At 45.6% G+C, this 13,454-nt stretch overlaps 1 protein-coding gene across 2 annotated transcripts in view; it reads right to left on the minus strand.

The window, feature by feature from the left end:
* TOM1L1 (target of myb1 like 1 membrane trafficking protein) overlaps positions 1–13,454 on the minus strand; it is a 501,668-nt gene that overhangs the window by 63,793 nt on the left and 424,421 nt on the right. For both annotated transcript variants that reach the window (XM_069200030.1, XM_069200031.1), the window contains one exon: positions 13,179–13,260. In XM_069200030.1, the coding sequence (XP_069056131.1) occupies positions 13,179–13,260 (82 nt within the window). The remainder of the gene's footprint in view (positions 1–13,178; positions 13,261–13,454) is intronic.

Below are 13,454 nucleotides of genomic sequence, written 5' to 3' on the forward strand. Positions count from 1 at the left end.
GCGAAGCTTAAAGTGTGCACATTTGTTTATGGTGAGCCATTGGAGATCCCCAAGGTGTGGTGTGGGAGGTTGAGGACCAATCTGGCTGCTGTGTTTTAGACAGTCTTCAGTTTTTATTGTGAGTTGATTGTTAATCCCCGCATACTGGGTGCTTCCATAGTCGAGTCTGCTGGTGATGAGGGCTTTGATGATTGTTTTCCTGGTGTTGTCTGGGGCCACTTGAAGTTTTTCTTCAGTAACATTACCGTGTTGAAGAGGCTGAGACCTCTGTGTTGATTTGGATGGTATTGTCCAGTTTGTTGAGTATGATGATTCTGAGGGCATAGGTCCAAGGTCTGTGGACCACCAGGTGTAGTCCTATGGCAAGGCTTTCTTTTCTGAAGACTATCACCACTGTCTTGTCCATTCAATTTGAGGCAATTGGATTCTAAAGACTCTAAACAGTAGAAAATTGCAAGCCCATGACCTAGAGGCCATATATTTTCACTTACAGCTCACACACCTTCTTGGTGTCATACTGTATGATAGACAAAATGATATGAGACTCTGCTTTCTTTTCATGGATACAGACTCAACTTGTTTTGCCTGATGACACCATTTTGCTCTTCTTTGCAGGATGGTAGTCAGCATTTCTCTCATTTAGCCATTACTCTCAAATAGTCTAATGATTAGTTCTCGAGAATACTCCTTGCTGCAAAGCCATCTATTCAAAGAAGCTGTCCCTGCGCTAGTGTTTAAGAGAGCAAAGGTACATGTTTAGTACTAGCGATGTGCTGAAAATATCAGAGACTTACCTATTTTCCCTCAAGTCATAATGCACATACCTCTATCTTTACTATGTAATCCAATTGCCTTTGGGGACAAAAATATAGAGGGGAGAGTGAGAGAGAGAGAGAGTGAGAGAAAGAGAAAGTAAGAGCCCCATGCTTCTTATTGCCAAGAGAGAACTATTCAGGTAACGCACACTGGAAATGGCCTACGACGGTGCAGGCTATGCGTCGTTTCTGACAGGCTGTGCGTCGAATTTCGCCGCACAACAAGTCCTTCTTGTAGAAATGAAGTCTTTTTGGTCCTGAGACTTCAGGGAGCAGGAGGCAAGCTCTATCCAAGCCCTTGGAGAGCACGTCTTCTCCACAGCCAGAGAGTAGCGAGGCAGCAGGGCAACAGCAAGGCAGCAGTCCTTCACAGAAAGCAGACAGGGGAGTCCTTTGGGCAGCCAAGCAGTTCTTCTTGGCAGGATGCAGGTTCTGGTTCAATTTTCTTCTCTAGGAAGTGTCTGAGTTGGTAGGGGCCGAGGCCCTGTTTAAATACCTAAATGTGCCTTTGAAGTGGGGAAGACTTCAAAGAGTGGCTTAGAAGTGCACAAGGTTCCCTTTCAGTTCAATTCTGCCTGCCAGGCTCCCAGTAGGGTGTGTGTCAGTCCTTTTTGTGGGGGCAGGCTACTGTCCTTTGACATGCAAATCTCAGGCCGTCCACCCTCCCAGCCCAGGAAGACCCATTCAAAATACATATGTATGCAAGTGAGGCTGAGTATCCTGTGTTTGGGATGTGTCTGAGTGAATGCACAAGGGAGCTGTCAACTAAACCCAACCAGACGTGAATTGTAAGGCACAGAAAGATTTAAGTGCAGAGAAATGCTCACTTTCTAAAAGTGGCATTTCTAAAAAAATAATATTAAATTCAACTTCACCAGTCAGCAGGATTTTGTATCACCATTCTGGCCATACTAAATATGAGCTTCTTTCTCCTTTCAGATCAGCAGCTACCACTCAAACAATGTATGAGGGCAGCCTCATTGTTAGCCTATGAAGGAAGCAGGCCTCACAGCAGTGTAAAAACAAATTTAGGAGTTTTACACTACCAAGACATGTAAACTACACAAGTACATGTACTGCCTTTTGCCTACACAGCACCCTGTCCTGTGGGTTACCAAGGGCATACCTTAGGGGTAACTTATATAAACAAAAATGGGAGTTTTAGGATTGGCAAGTACTTTTAAATGCCAAGTCGAATTGGCAGTGAAACTGCACACACAGGCCTTGCAATGGCAGGCCTGAGACAAGGTTAAAGGGCTACTTAAGTGGGTGGCACAATCACTGCTGCAGGGTCACTAGTTCATTTAATCTACAGGCCCTGGGCACATATAGTGCACTCTGCTAGGGACTTATGAGTAATATAAATAGTCCGATTGGGTATGATCCAATGTTACCATGTTTAAAGGGAGAGAGCATATGCACTTTAGCACTGGTTAGCAGTTGTAAAGTGTTCAGAGTCTTAAAACCAGCAACAACAGTATCTAAAAAGTGGAGGGAGGCAGGCAAAAAGTTAGGGGTGACCACCCTAAGGCTGTCAGGTCTAACACACGTAATCTTCAAATTGCAAGTTTACATGAAAAGATATAAGTGTAATAAGAAGCAGATTTTCTAAAGTGAGGTTGCTTTCAGGCTTGTTAATGTGACATTAAAGGGTGTTGGGTTGGGAGCAATGCAGTATGTTCACTTGAATAATGGTGTGTGCTTGTCTATCGGAGATTCCATGTTGATATGCATGGTTCTTGGGCACAATTGCTTCATTAGGTCTTTTATCATGGTGCATAGCTTAAATTTGGTATTGGATTCACTTCGTAGATTGCTAATAGAAATGTTTTCATGTGATCGTCGCACTCTTTCACATAAAGGCACAGTCTGTCCTCCTAGGTTGGAGGCCTTTGAAGGCTGTCAAACAGCTTTAGATATCATTGGGCAAGATCAAATTCCACTCAGTGATTGATTTAACGTATTAAGATGGGCCTTTCAGAGCACTGAAATCTGCTGCCCTTCAATGGCACATTGATTTGAATTTCCAAATACAATGTCTGCTTGAAATATTGTTGCACATTTCCGTCTTTCTGTCTTAGAAATTGTGATGTCTAAAGAACAAATGATTAGGAACATTTCAGTGTCCACTCAATAACAGCTTTGGCTCTATGCAGTCAAATGTAATTTCCTTCATCTATTTATTGCACAGGTGTGAGAAACTAGGGCTGATTGCAGAGGCCCCATAACTTTTTGCCCCCATTTTCCACTTTATGCTGGTGTTTTCCTGACTCTGATGGTGCCCTGGGTACTGCTAACCAGTCCCAGGGCCTGTGCTCTGTGTAAAATGGATATGCAAATTAGGCTAATTATAATTGGCTAAGTTAACCTACCTATAAGTCCCTAGTATATGGTAGGGCATGTAGGTTTAGGGACCACAGCATAGGTGGTGCACACCTAGGTGCACTGCTGAGGTGCCCAGTGTCATTTTAAAGGCAGGCCTGCTTTGCTGGCTGCTTTTAAATTAAAGTTATATGCAAATTCGACTTTGGAATTAAAGGTACTTCCAAAGTCTTAAACTACCTTATTTTTACATATAAGTCACCCCTAAGGTGTGCCCTATGTGCCCCTAGGGCTGGGTGCCATGTAACTATAAGCAGGGACTTTATAAAAATAGATTTATAAGCCCTGGTGAGGTAAAAACAGCCAAATTCGTTTTTCCCTCATTGAAGTAAATGGCCTTCATAGGCTAGAATGGGCAGACTTTATTTTAAATTTTAAAGTCTCCTTAAATGTTACATACCAAGAATTTGGTATCAAATTGATTGTTATAATAAATCCCACAACTTCCAGTTGTTGGATTTAATATAACCAGTTCAGGTAAAAAGTTTAGACTTTACCTAAAAAGTTGCCAATTTCAGCTCTGCATTGTTTTTGCTGCTGTGCTCTGATTGGCCAGCCTGCAGCAGCTTCTGCCAGGCTACTTTAATGAGGTGTGAAGTGGCCTGGCTTCACACAAAGGAATGTGCTTGGGGGAGAGAATCTCCCCTCAGCAGATGGTGAGGCAGGAAGGGGGAGGGCGGCCAAACTGGTCTTCAAAGGCAGAGAAGGACATTTGGAGCACCCAGCAACACCCCCACATCCTGCAACCCCAGACAATTAGGTGCCCCCTTGATTAGATTAGGAGAGGGCAGGAGAGGGGTGTGTTTATGATTTTTAGCCACACCAGTGGGTGGGCTCAGCCAGATGTAACCTCCAAAAATCAGATTCATCCATGTTGGATTTTTAGAGACTGTTGCCTTCTGGGATGGATTTTTGCCACACTTCCCAGGAAGTGGTCATCACAGGGGGACGACCCTGTCCCTGATTGGAGAACCAGGGCCCCCCTGCTTTTCACCCAGGAGCAAGGATAAAACTGGCAGACCTGCACCCACGCCTCAGATCCCCTCCAGAATTCAACAAGAAAGGAACTTAAGGAGAAGAAGGACTGCCCTGCTGGACCCCTGGCCTGCACCTGGACCCTGCACTCAGAAGGACTGCACCAGCTGCACACTTGGGCTTCACCACAAGAAGGACTTTGCCTGGCTTCAACTGGTTCAAGGAGGGACTCCCTGTTTGCTACAGGTGAAAAATTGCTATCCAGAGTCCCCTGCACCAACTCCTGAAAAAGTGACCAGCTGACCACTGTCCAGTGGCCAAAAAGGAGTTTGCGCCAGGTGTATTCTGGGAGTTGAAGTCCGCACTTCCCAAGGACCATCACAGAACTTCTGGACCCTTGGGGTGAGCTGTGGACCCCAAAAGAACCTTAAAAGAACATCTGGGTGAAGCCCCAGAAGTTTGGAAAAGATTGGAGAATTTTTGAAAAAAAGCTCCATAAAGTGACCAACCCGACGCGGAAATTCTAGCCGGCTTGCCTCAACCGCGACCCGGCCTGACTTCGTGGTTCGTCCCGGTAAAGAAAAACATCCAAAAAGAGACTAAGTCCGAACATAAAAAGTTGACCGGGACCTTCCAGCCATCGTATCCGAGAAGGGCTCCATGGACGTCGGATCAAGATCCAGGTTTACCCCGGTCGAAGGATTTTCATCTCGAAAAAACGACTAAGTCCGAAGGTAAAAATCACCACCGAGGAAACCGACTTCGCGTATCCGGACAAGGGCTCCAGGAGGTCGGATTCAACTGGCAGGTTCGTCCCGGGGAAGAAAAACATCAAAAAAGAGACTAAGTCAGAAGGTAACTTTTTAACCGAGGCCTCCCGCGACTTGTAGCCGAGCAGGGCTCCATCGCGGTCGACCTGAAAGTTTGACTTTGCCCCGGTCCTGGTGCAACCAGATGACCCGATTGGCGCTTTTTGTTTCTAAGCGCTAGAAAATAATAATGCTTTGAAAATTCATATCTCCGGTTCCCCTGAACCGATTTTAATCGTTTTTGTGTCATTTTAAAGATAAAAATATAAGCTATTTTTATAAATTGGTTTTGGATTTTTAAACTGTTTCCTGTGTTTTATTTAATTACTGTTTCGTGATATTTGAATGCTTTACACTTTGGGTGTTATTCTAACTTTGGAGGAGGTGTTAATCCGTCCCAAAAGTGACGGAAAAAGTGACGGATTTACCACCAGCCGTATTACGAGTCCATTATATCCTATGGAACTCGTAATACGGCTGGTGGTATATCCGTCACTTTACCGTCACTTTTGGGACGGATTAACACTCCTCCAAAGTTAGAATAACCCCCTTTGTCTCCTAAGTTAAGCCTTGACGCTCGATGCCAAGCTACCAAGGGTAGAGCTGGGATTAATTTACTGAGACCTAACTGTACTTATGTGGAGGTTTGTGGCTTGTTGCTAGGTGTAGGTACCTACCTGCCCTACCAATAACCCATTTTCCAACATAATTGGAAGCAGCGACGGGATCCTGTACTTGTGTTCAATATCACGTTACAGTTTTAGGTAAAACAAATTACAAATCCTTTAAATTGTCCTAGTGCAAAAATTGTTTTTAATTTTTAATTTGGATTAATTTCAATTATTGAATTTTTGTAATTTTTCTAAATTCTTGTTTCCAATTTTTGCAAAACGTTTTTGTTGACACAAAACTAGGGAACCATGGAGCTTGATCTGGCTAGCCTACCCACACTGACAGTAGTCCAGCTTAGGGGGTTGTGTCTTGAAAGAGGGTTGCCTGCAACCACTGATCTCAGGAAGCAAATCCTGATCACATCCCTGACAGCATGGGCTGAGGCCCAAGAGGTAGAGTCAGAAGAAGCTCCAGAGGAGGGAGAAAAAGGGGAAGATGCTAACTCTAACCACTCAGGGGAGGGAAGGCATCTGAGCCTAAGTGAGGAAGAGGAAGAACGGTCCTCAGTAGATACAGTCACTAGGGGCAGATCCAAAGCTAGTGGTGGGAAGGGGGTCCTTTCAGGAGGAGAGAACCCATCCATCAGAGAAAGAGAGCTGGAGGCCCAGCTAGCATACATAGCTTTGGAAGCAGAGAAGCTGGCCCTAGAAAAGCAAAAGTGGGCATACCAAGAAAAAAGAGATGGAAGCAGCGATAAAGAAGCTGAGGTGTCCATGGGTGGGGGAGTTTGCCCCAGATTACCCAAAGGGGTGGTTCCTGCCTATGTAGAGGGGGATGACATAGATAAGTGGCTGGGGGCCTTTGAGAGGGCACTCCAAATGAGAAGGGTTAGGCCTCAATACTGGGGTTCCCTTTTGTGGGAGTTGGTCCCCAACTCAGGGAGGGATAGGCTTCTGACCTTAAGGGGGGAGGAGGCAGATTCATACCCTAGTATGAAGAGGTGCTTAGCCAAGAAGTTTGGTCTGACCCCAGAGCAATATAGAATGAAGTTCAGGGACACCCAGAAGGTCAGTACCCAGTCTTGGGTTGACTTTGTAGACACCTCACTAAAGGCACTAAAGGCACTAGAGGACTGGATTATTGGCAACAAAGTAAATACTTATGAGGGGTTATACAATCTGATCATGAGAGAGCACATCTTGACCAATTGTATCCAAGAAAGGTTACGCCAGCATCTAGTGGACTCTAAGCAGACCAACCCTAGAGAGCTAGGGGAGGCAGCTGATGAGTGGTTGAGAACCAGGGTGGTTGTCAAGTCCCAGGGGGGAGACTCCAAGAAGGGGGGGACAGGTCCCCAAAAACCTAAGGAGGGAGGTGGTAAGCCCACCACAGAGACTCCCTCTATACCCCAGAACCCTAAGAAGGAGGAGAGTAAATCCCACTCCCACTCTGACAAGCAGAGACAGGGAGACCCAGGGTTAAAAAAACTCTTGGACAGTAGGGCTTGCTTTGACTGTCAGCAGACAGGTCACTTCAGAGGAGATGCAGCCTGTCCAAGGAAGGTGGTTAGCACTGGGCTGTCCAGTGTAGCCATACAGGAGGATTCCTCAGATGATGAAGTCCTCCTAGCATTGTGCTGGGAGACAGGACCAGATGGTAAGCTGGTGATCCCTGAGGGTGGGAGTAGGCACTTCCACCACATTCAAGTGAATGGGATCCCTACCACTGGCCTGAGGGACACCTGTGCCAGTCACACTATAGTGAGTGACCGGTTAGTGACGCCAGACATGTATGTCCCAGGAAAGAATAAGAAAGTCAGGATAGCCACAGGGGAGGTCACCTCCAAACCTGTAGCCATAGTGCCCCTAGAGAGGGAGGGTATCCTTGACTGGATTAGGGTGGTAGTCAGTGCTGACCTTCCCCTAGATTGTATCCTGGGCAATGACCTCCCAGAGGTGAGTCTGGTCACAGATGGGGTGGTCGCCCAGGGCGCCCCCCCAACCCAAAGTCCTGGGGAGTCAGTCCCTACAGTTAGGAGACAGGGGTCCCCAAGAAAAGGAAAGAAGAAAAGGAAGGGTAGGCCACTCTTAAAGAGAGTTCCAGGGAGCCAAGGGCCCTCTGCCCCAGTAAGGGGGGAGCCCAGAGTTGGCACTGGTGAGGCCTCACCTGACCCCAAGGAAGTCCTGAGTAGTCAGGCAGCTGTCCAGATGCAAGGTGTTGCCCCTGCACTGACAGAAGGGAGAGTGGAAGGAGGGTGTCTGCCACAGGAGGTGGTAGCCCCCCACTCTAGACAGCAAGAGGGGTGCCAGGACCCCAAAGATGCCCCTAAAGCAGCTCAGCCACCTGTCAGTGGAGAGCTTAGGGTGTGGTTCTGGGTACTGACAGCTGTCAGTAGCCTCTGCTGGGTGCTAGCCTTCCTGGCAGCACTGTACTTGGCCTGGGAGGCAGACCCCAGGGCCAATAGCAAAGTAGGCCCCCTGACCCTATTGGTCATGGTGGGGTTGCTCAAGTGTTGGGTAACCTATTTGGGTAAGCTAGGTGTTGCCCTAGCAAAGTTAGGAGTAGGGGAGGTGGGCACCTCCCTACCCAAGTTGGCAGAGAGAGAGGAGGAAGACCCCCCTAGAGGGAAGTTTCAGTTTGAGTTGGGTCCTTTTACTGTTGGGATGGCTTCACTACCTAGAGGGAGTGACCCTGACAGGAGGATATAAGGCAGAGTAGGCCCTGCAAAGGGACAGCCAGTTTTCTTCACTGTCTTCCTCGCCTAACAAGCCAGGAAGACTCTCCCAGGGTTGGGCTGAGTCTCCTGGGCTTGTGGGCTGGGGGGGGGGGTTGTGTGAGAAACTAGGGCTGATTGCAGAGGCCCCATAACTTTTTGCCCCCATTTTCCACTTTATGCTGGTGTTTTCCTGACTCTGATGGTGCCCTGGGTACTGCTAACCAGTCCCAGGGCCTGTGCTCTGTGTAAAATGGATATGCAAATTAGGCTAATTATAATTGGCTAAGTTAACCTACCTATAAGTCCCTAGTATATGGTAGGGCATGTAGGTTTAGGGACCACAGCATAGGTGGTGCACACCTAGGTGCACTGCTGAGGTGCCCAGTGTCATTTTAAAGGCAGGCCTGCTTTGCTGGCTGCTTTTAAATTAAAGTTATATGCAAATTCGACTTTGGAATTAAAGGTACTTCCAAAGTCTTAAACTACCTTATTTTTACATATAAGTCACCCCTAAGGTGTGCCCTATGTGCCCCTAGGGCTGGGTGCCATGTAACTATAAGCAGGGACTTTATAAAAATAGATTTATAAGATCTGGTGAGGTAAAAACAGCCAAATTCGTTTTTCCCTCATTGAAGTAAATGGCCTTCATAGGCTAGAATGGGCAGACTTTATTTTAAATTTTAAAGTCTCCTTAAATGTTACATACCAAGAATTTGGTATCAAATTGATTGTTATAATAAATCCCACAACTTCCAGTTGTTGGATTTAATATAACCAGTTCAGGTAAAAAGTTTAGACTTTACCTAAAAAGTTGCCAATTTCAGCTCTGCATTGTTTTTGCTGCTGTGCTCTGATTGGCCAGCCTGCAGCAGCTTCTGCCAGGCTACTTTAATGAGGTGTGAAGTGGCCTGGCTTCACACAAAGGAATGTGCTTGGGGGAGAGAATCTCCCCTCAGCAGATGGTGAGGCAGGAAGGGGGAGGGCGGCCAAACTGGTCTTCAAAGGCAGAGAAGGACATTTGGAGCACCCAGCAACACCCCCACATCCTGCAACCCCAGACAATTAGGTGCCCCCTTGATTAGATTAGGAGAGGGCAGGAGAGGGGTGTGTTTATGATTTTTAGCCACACCAGTGGGTGGGCTCAGCCAGATGTAACCTCCAAAAATCAGATTCATCCATGTTGGATTTTTAGAGACTGTTGCCTTCTGGGATGGATTTTTGCCACACTTCCCAGGAAGTGGTCATCACAGGGGGACGACCCTGTCCCTGATTGGAGAACCAGGGCCCCCCTGCTTTTCACCCAAGAGCAAGGATAAAACTGGCAGACCTGCACCCACGCCTCAGATCCCCTCCAGAATTCAACAAGAAAGGAACTTAAGGAGAAGAAGGACTGCCCTGCTGGACCCCTGGCCTGCACCTGGACCCTGCACTCAGAAGGACTGCACCAGCTGCACACTTGGGCTTCACCACAAGAAGGACTTTGCCTGGCTTCAACTGGTTCAAGGAGGGACTCCCTGTTTGCTACAGGTGAAAAATTGCTATCCAGAGTCCCCTGCACCAACTCCTGAAAAAGTGACCAGCTGACCACTGTCCAGTGGCCAAAAAGGAGTTTGCGCCAGGTGTATTCTGGGAGTTGAAGTCCGCACTTCCCAAGGACCATCACAGAACTTCTGGACCCTTGGGGTGAGCTGTGGACCCCAAAAGAACCTTAAAAGAACATCTGGGTGAAGCCCCAGAAGTTTGGAAAAGATTGGAGAATTTTTGAAAAAAAGCTCCATAAAGTGACCGACCCGACGCGGAAATTCTAGCCGGCTTGCCTCAACCGCGACCCGGCCTGACTTCGTGGTTCGTCCCGGTAAAGAAAAACATCCAAAAAAGAGACTAAGTCCGAACGTAAAAAGTTGACCGGGACCTTCCAGCCATCGTATCCGAGAAGGGCTCCATGGACGTCGGATCAAGATCCAGGTTTACCCCGGTCGAAGGATTTTAATCTCGAAAAAACGACTAAGTCCGAAGGTAAAAATCACCACCGAGGAAACCGACTTCGCGTATCCGGACAAGGGCTCCAGGAGGTCGGATTCAACTGGCAGGTTCGTCCCGGGGAAGAAAAACATCAAAAAAGAGACTAAGTCAGAAGGTAACTTTTTAACCGAGGCCTCCCGCGACTTGTAGCCGAGCAGGGCTCCATCGCGGTCGGCCTGAAAGTTTGACTTTGCCCCGGTCCTGGTGCAACCAGATGACCCGATTGGCGCTTTTTGTTTCTAAGCGCTAGAAAATAATAATACTTTGAAAATTCATATCTCCGGTTCCTCTGAACCGATTTTAATCGTTTTTGTGTCATTTTAAAGATAAAAATATAAGCTATTTTTATAAATTGGTTTTGGATTTTTAAACTGTTTCCTGTGTTTTATTTAATTACTGTTTTGTGATATTTTAATGCTTTACACTTTGTCTCCTAAGTTAAGCCTTGACGCTCGATGCCAAGCTACCAAGGGTAGAGCTGGGATTAATTTACTGAGACCTAACTGTACTTATGTGGAGGTTTGTGGCTTGTTGCTAGGTGTAGGTACCTACCTGCCCTACCAATAACCCATTTTCCAACAACAGGTATTTGTTGTTGTTTGCCCGGACTCCCACCACTTTTCCATGGAGAAGTGGACCAAGTATGGAGAAGATGAGGAGGACGTAATACGACTAAATTTACTGAATCAGCAAGAACAGATAGATTTTAAACAACAGAGGTAACAAAAGAACTCTGGCGTACTACCATAATTGCTTAACAATGTCCTGTTATTTTCGGTCAGTTCGCTATTTTAGTACTTGCTGCAGGAAATATTCCTGATTACAGTGTATGAGTTATTTTAAAATCGAGGGAGCCAATGAGGGAATTTGAATCGGATTAATTGTACAGTTGACAGAGCACAGTAACATAGCTCTATGATAGCAATTTCGGAAAATATTATTGAGTCGAGCAACCCTTTCACAGCCTAAGACAATGCAACACAAAATATCACATCATAATCTTTGTGGACGCAGAGTGAGAGGGAGCAAATTTGTGTCTTATTGATGCTTCCGGAGGTAGGTTCTGTTTTTGTCAGAAACATTTATTTTTGTATTAACTCGTTCTTGGCAGGTATTGTATTTGCACTTTCTAGAATAGGAGCAGCACTCATCTTTGGGCCAGATATTTCCATTAACTAATGCAACTCCTTAGTTTGTTTATAAAACATTGGCCTTCATTTAGGGAGCATTCATATATTGTATATGCGCACAACATTACAAGCATGATAATCTCCTTTTGTAATGTGTCATTACCACGTTACAGCATGGGAAGGCCTTGCCAGGAGATCACAGTAGGTTGGTGCTTACCCCACACCGTTAAATGCGGGCAAACATGATGAAGCACTATTTCACTGCATTATTTCCCATTTGCAGTTAAATTGTGGTTACAATCATGATTACCGTATGCTGTAACACAATTACAGATCTGCTGAATTCCTTTAAATTATTCGAAAAATAAGGCCCCAAATCTTGTGGATTAGTAAAAAGGTGAGAGAGGCACACCCTAAAGCATAGTCATCACTCAGTTAGTCCAGATCAAGGTGATAACTCCTGATAGCACATGAATGAAATAAAGACTATAATCTCATCTAGAAACTGTCTTCCTATATTGGACTGCAATTGTGTATCTTTTTGGGCGTACGTCAAAAAACTTTAGCAATAAACCTCGCTGTGGACTGATTGAGCGATAATTACACTTCATGGTGTTTCTCTCACCTTTGTGTACATTCTTCTATATCTTAAGGGCTTTGGAATTGTCAACCGTGACCTGCTGGAGCGACTTTGAGTGCGGCAATGCATTTTGGATCTTGTCGAAGGATGTAAACGTTGTTTCGTTATAATGTGAATTATCTGTTTTCTTTAGACACTGACTTGATGACCTGGTGGTGATGAAGCCCCCGACGAGAAATTTGATGAATGCATATGGACTGATTAGACCCACCCCCTAAATAAGTGTATATTAGGAATCGACAGGTCAGTCGATCGTATTGAAATATTTATTTATTTCTTCCCATACATATGACACATTCATATATTAGCCGTGACATCTGATTACACTTACCATTCTGCACATGCAGCAAAGCTTGCATGCCCCCTAAAGCTAATATAAATTATTTGTTGTTTTGGTAGGGCTGTTTGATAGACTATTCAACGGGGACAGGCTTAAAATCAAATAACACATTTTTGTCCTGATCAGCACTCTCTGGAGGCCGGGTTGTTTGCCAAGCTGCACATAATAGGACTCCTAGATTCACATTTATGACTGTTGTGGAGGAAATGCGGATGACCCCAAGAAAATTGCTTCTGACCCTTCAAGTCTTAGACTGAACACCAATTGCCGAGGCTGCGGGCAAAGCTTTGAGTATTCGGTGGCGTCGGGCTGTATGCGTGCTCCGTAAATGGTACATATTTGTCTGGTCTGGTTTCTGTAAAATGGGACAAGACCCTTTTGCCCTCTTCTCAAATGAAAACAGTGTATTCAAAAAAGAGGCGAGAAAGGACGAAAAAGTACAAAGCTTTAAATCTGTGGCTAATGACCAAAAATAAAAAGTATCCATTCATACACTGATTTTTTTAAAGTAAATACACCAGACTTCAAACCAGTTTTCTCTCATTCCAAAAATAAAATAGTGCTCGAGATTTTCATTTAAAGTTGTTTATGATTTTTCCTAGTGACCTCTTTTGAGGATCCATACCTAATACAGCATAGTCAGACGTCCTTCCAATAGGAGATTTGAGTAGCACCCACGCATGCGCAAAGCCAGGGCCAACAAAGCGTCAGTCTGTCATTTTGCAGCATTTACTTACTCTGTGTGGCTGGTGTCCGCCAATGGATCGAACTCTAATAGCTCGTAGTAGCTTGGTGGCTGGGAACTCTCCTTGATGGTGTCTGAAAGAGGAAAATGCTAAAGGTGAGTCGTAAAGTGTCCACGCATTGCCAGAGATAATTATCGAGGTGCAATCTTGCATTACCCAAAACACACGTGCCCTTTTGCCGTTCCAGCAGTTCCAGCAGTGCTAACAGATGCTAACAGATGTCTCCTTAATCTATGTCGAAACTCGGATAATAGAATTATTAAAAAG

The sequence above is a fragment of the Pleurodeles waltl genome, chromosome 7 (assembly GCF_031143425.1).
Source record: "Pleurodeles waltl isolate 20211129_DDA chromosome 7, aPleWal1.hap1.20221129, whole genome shotgun sequence".
NCBI classification, from domain to species: domain Eukaryota; kingdom Metazoa; phylum Chordata; class Amphibia; order Caudata; family Salamandridae; genus Pleurodeles; species Pleurodeles waltl.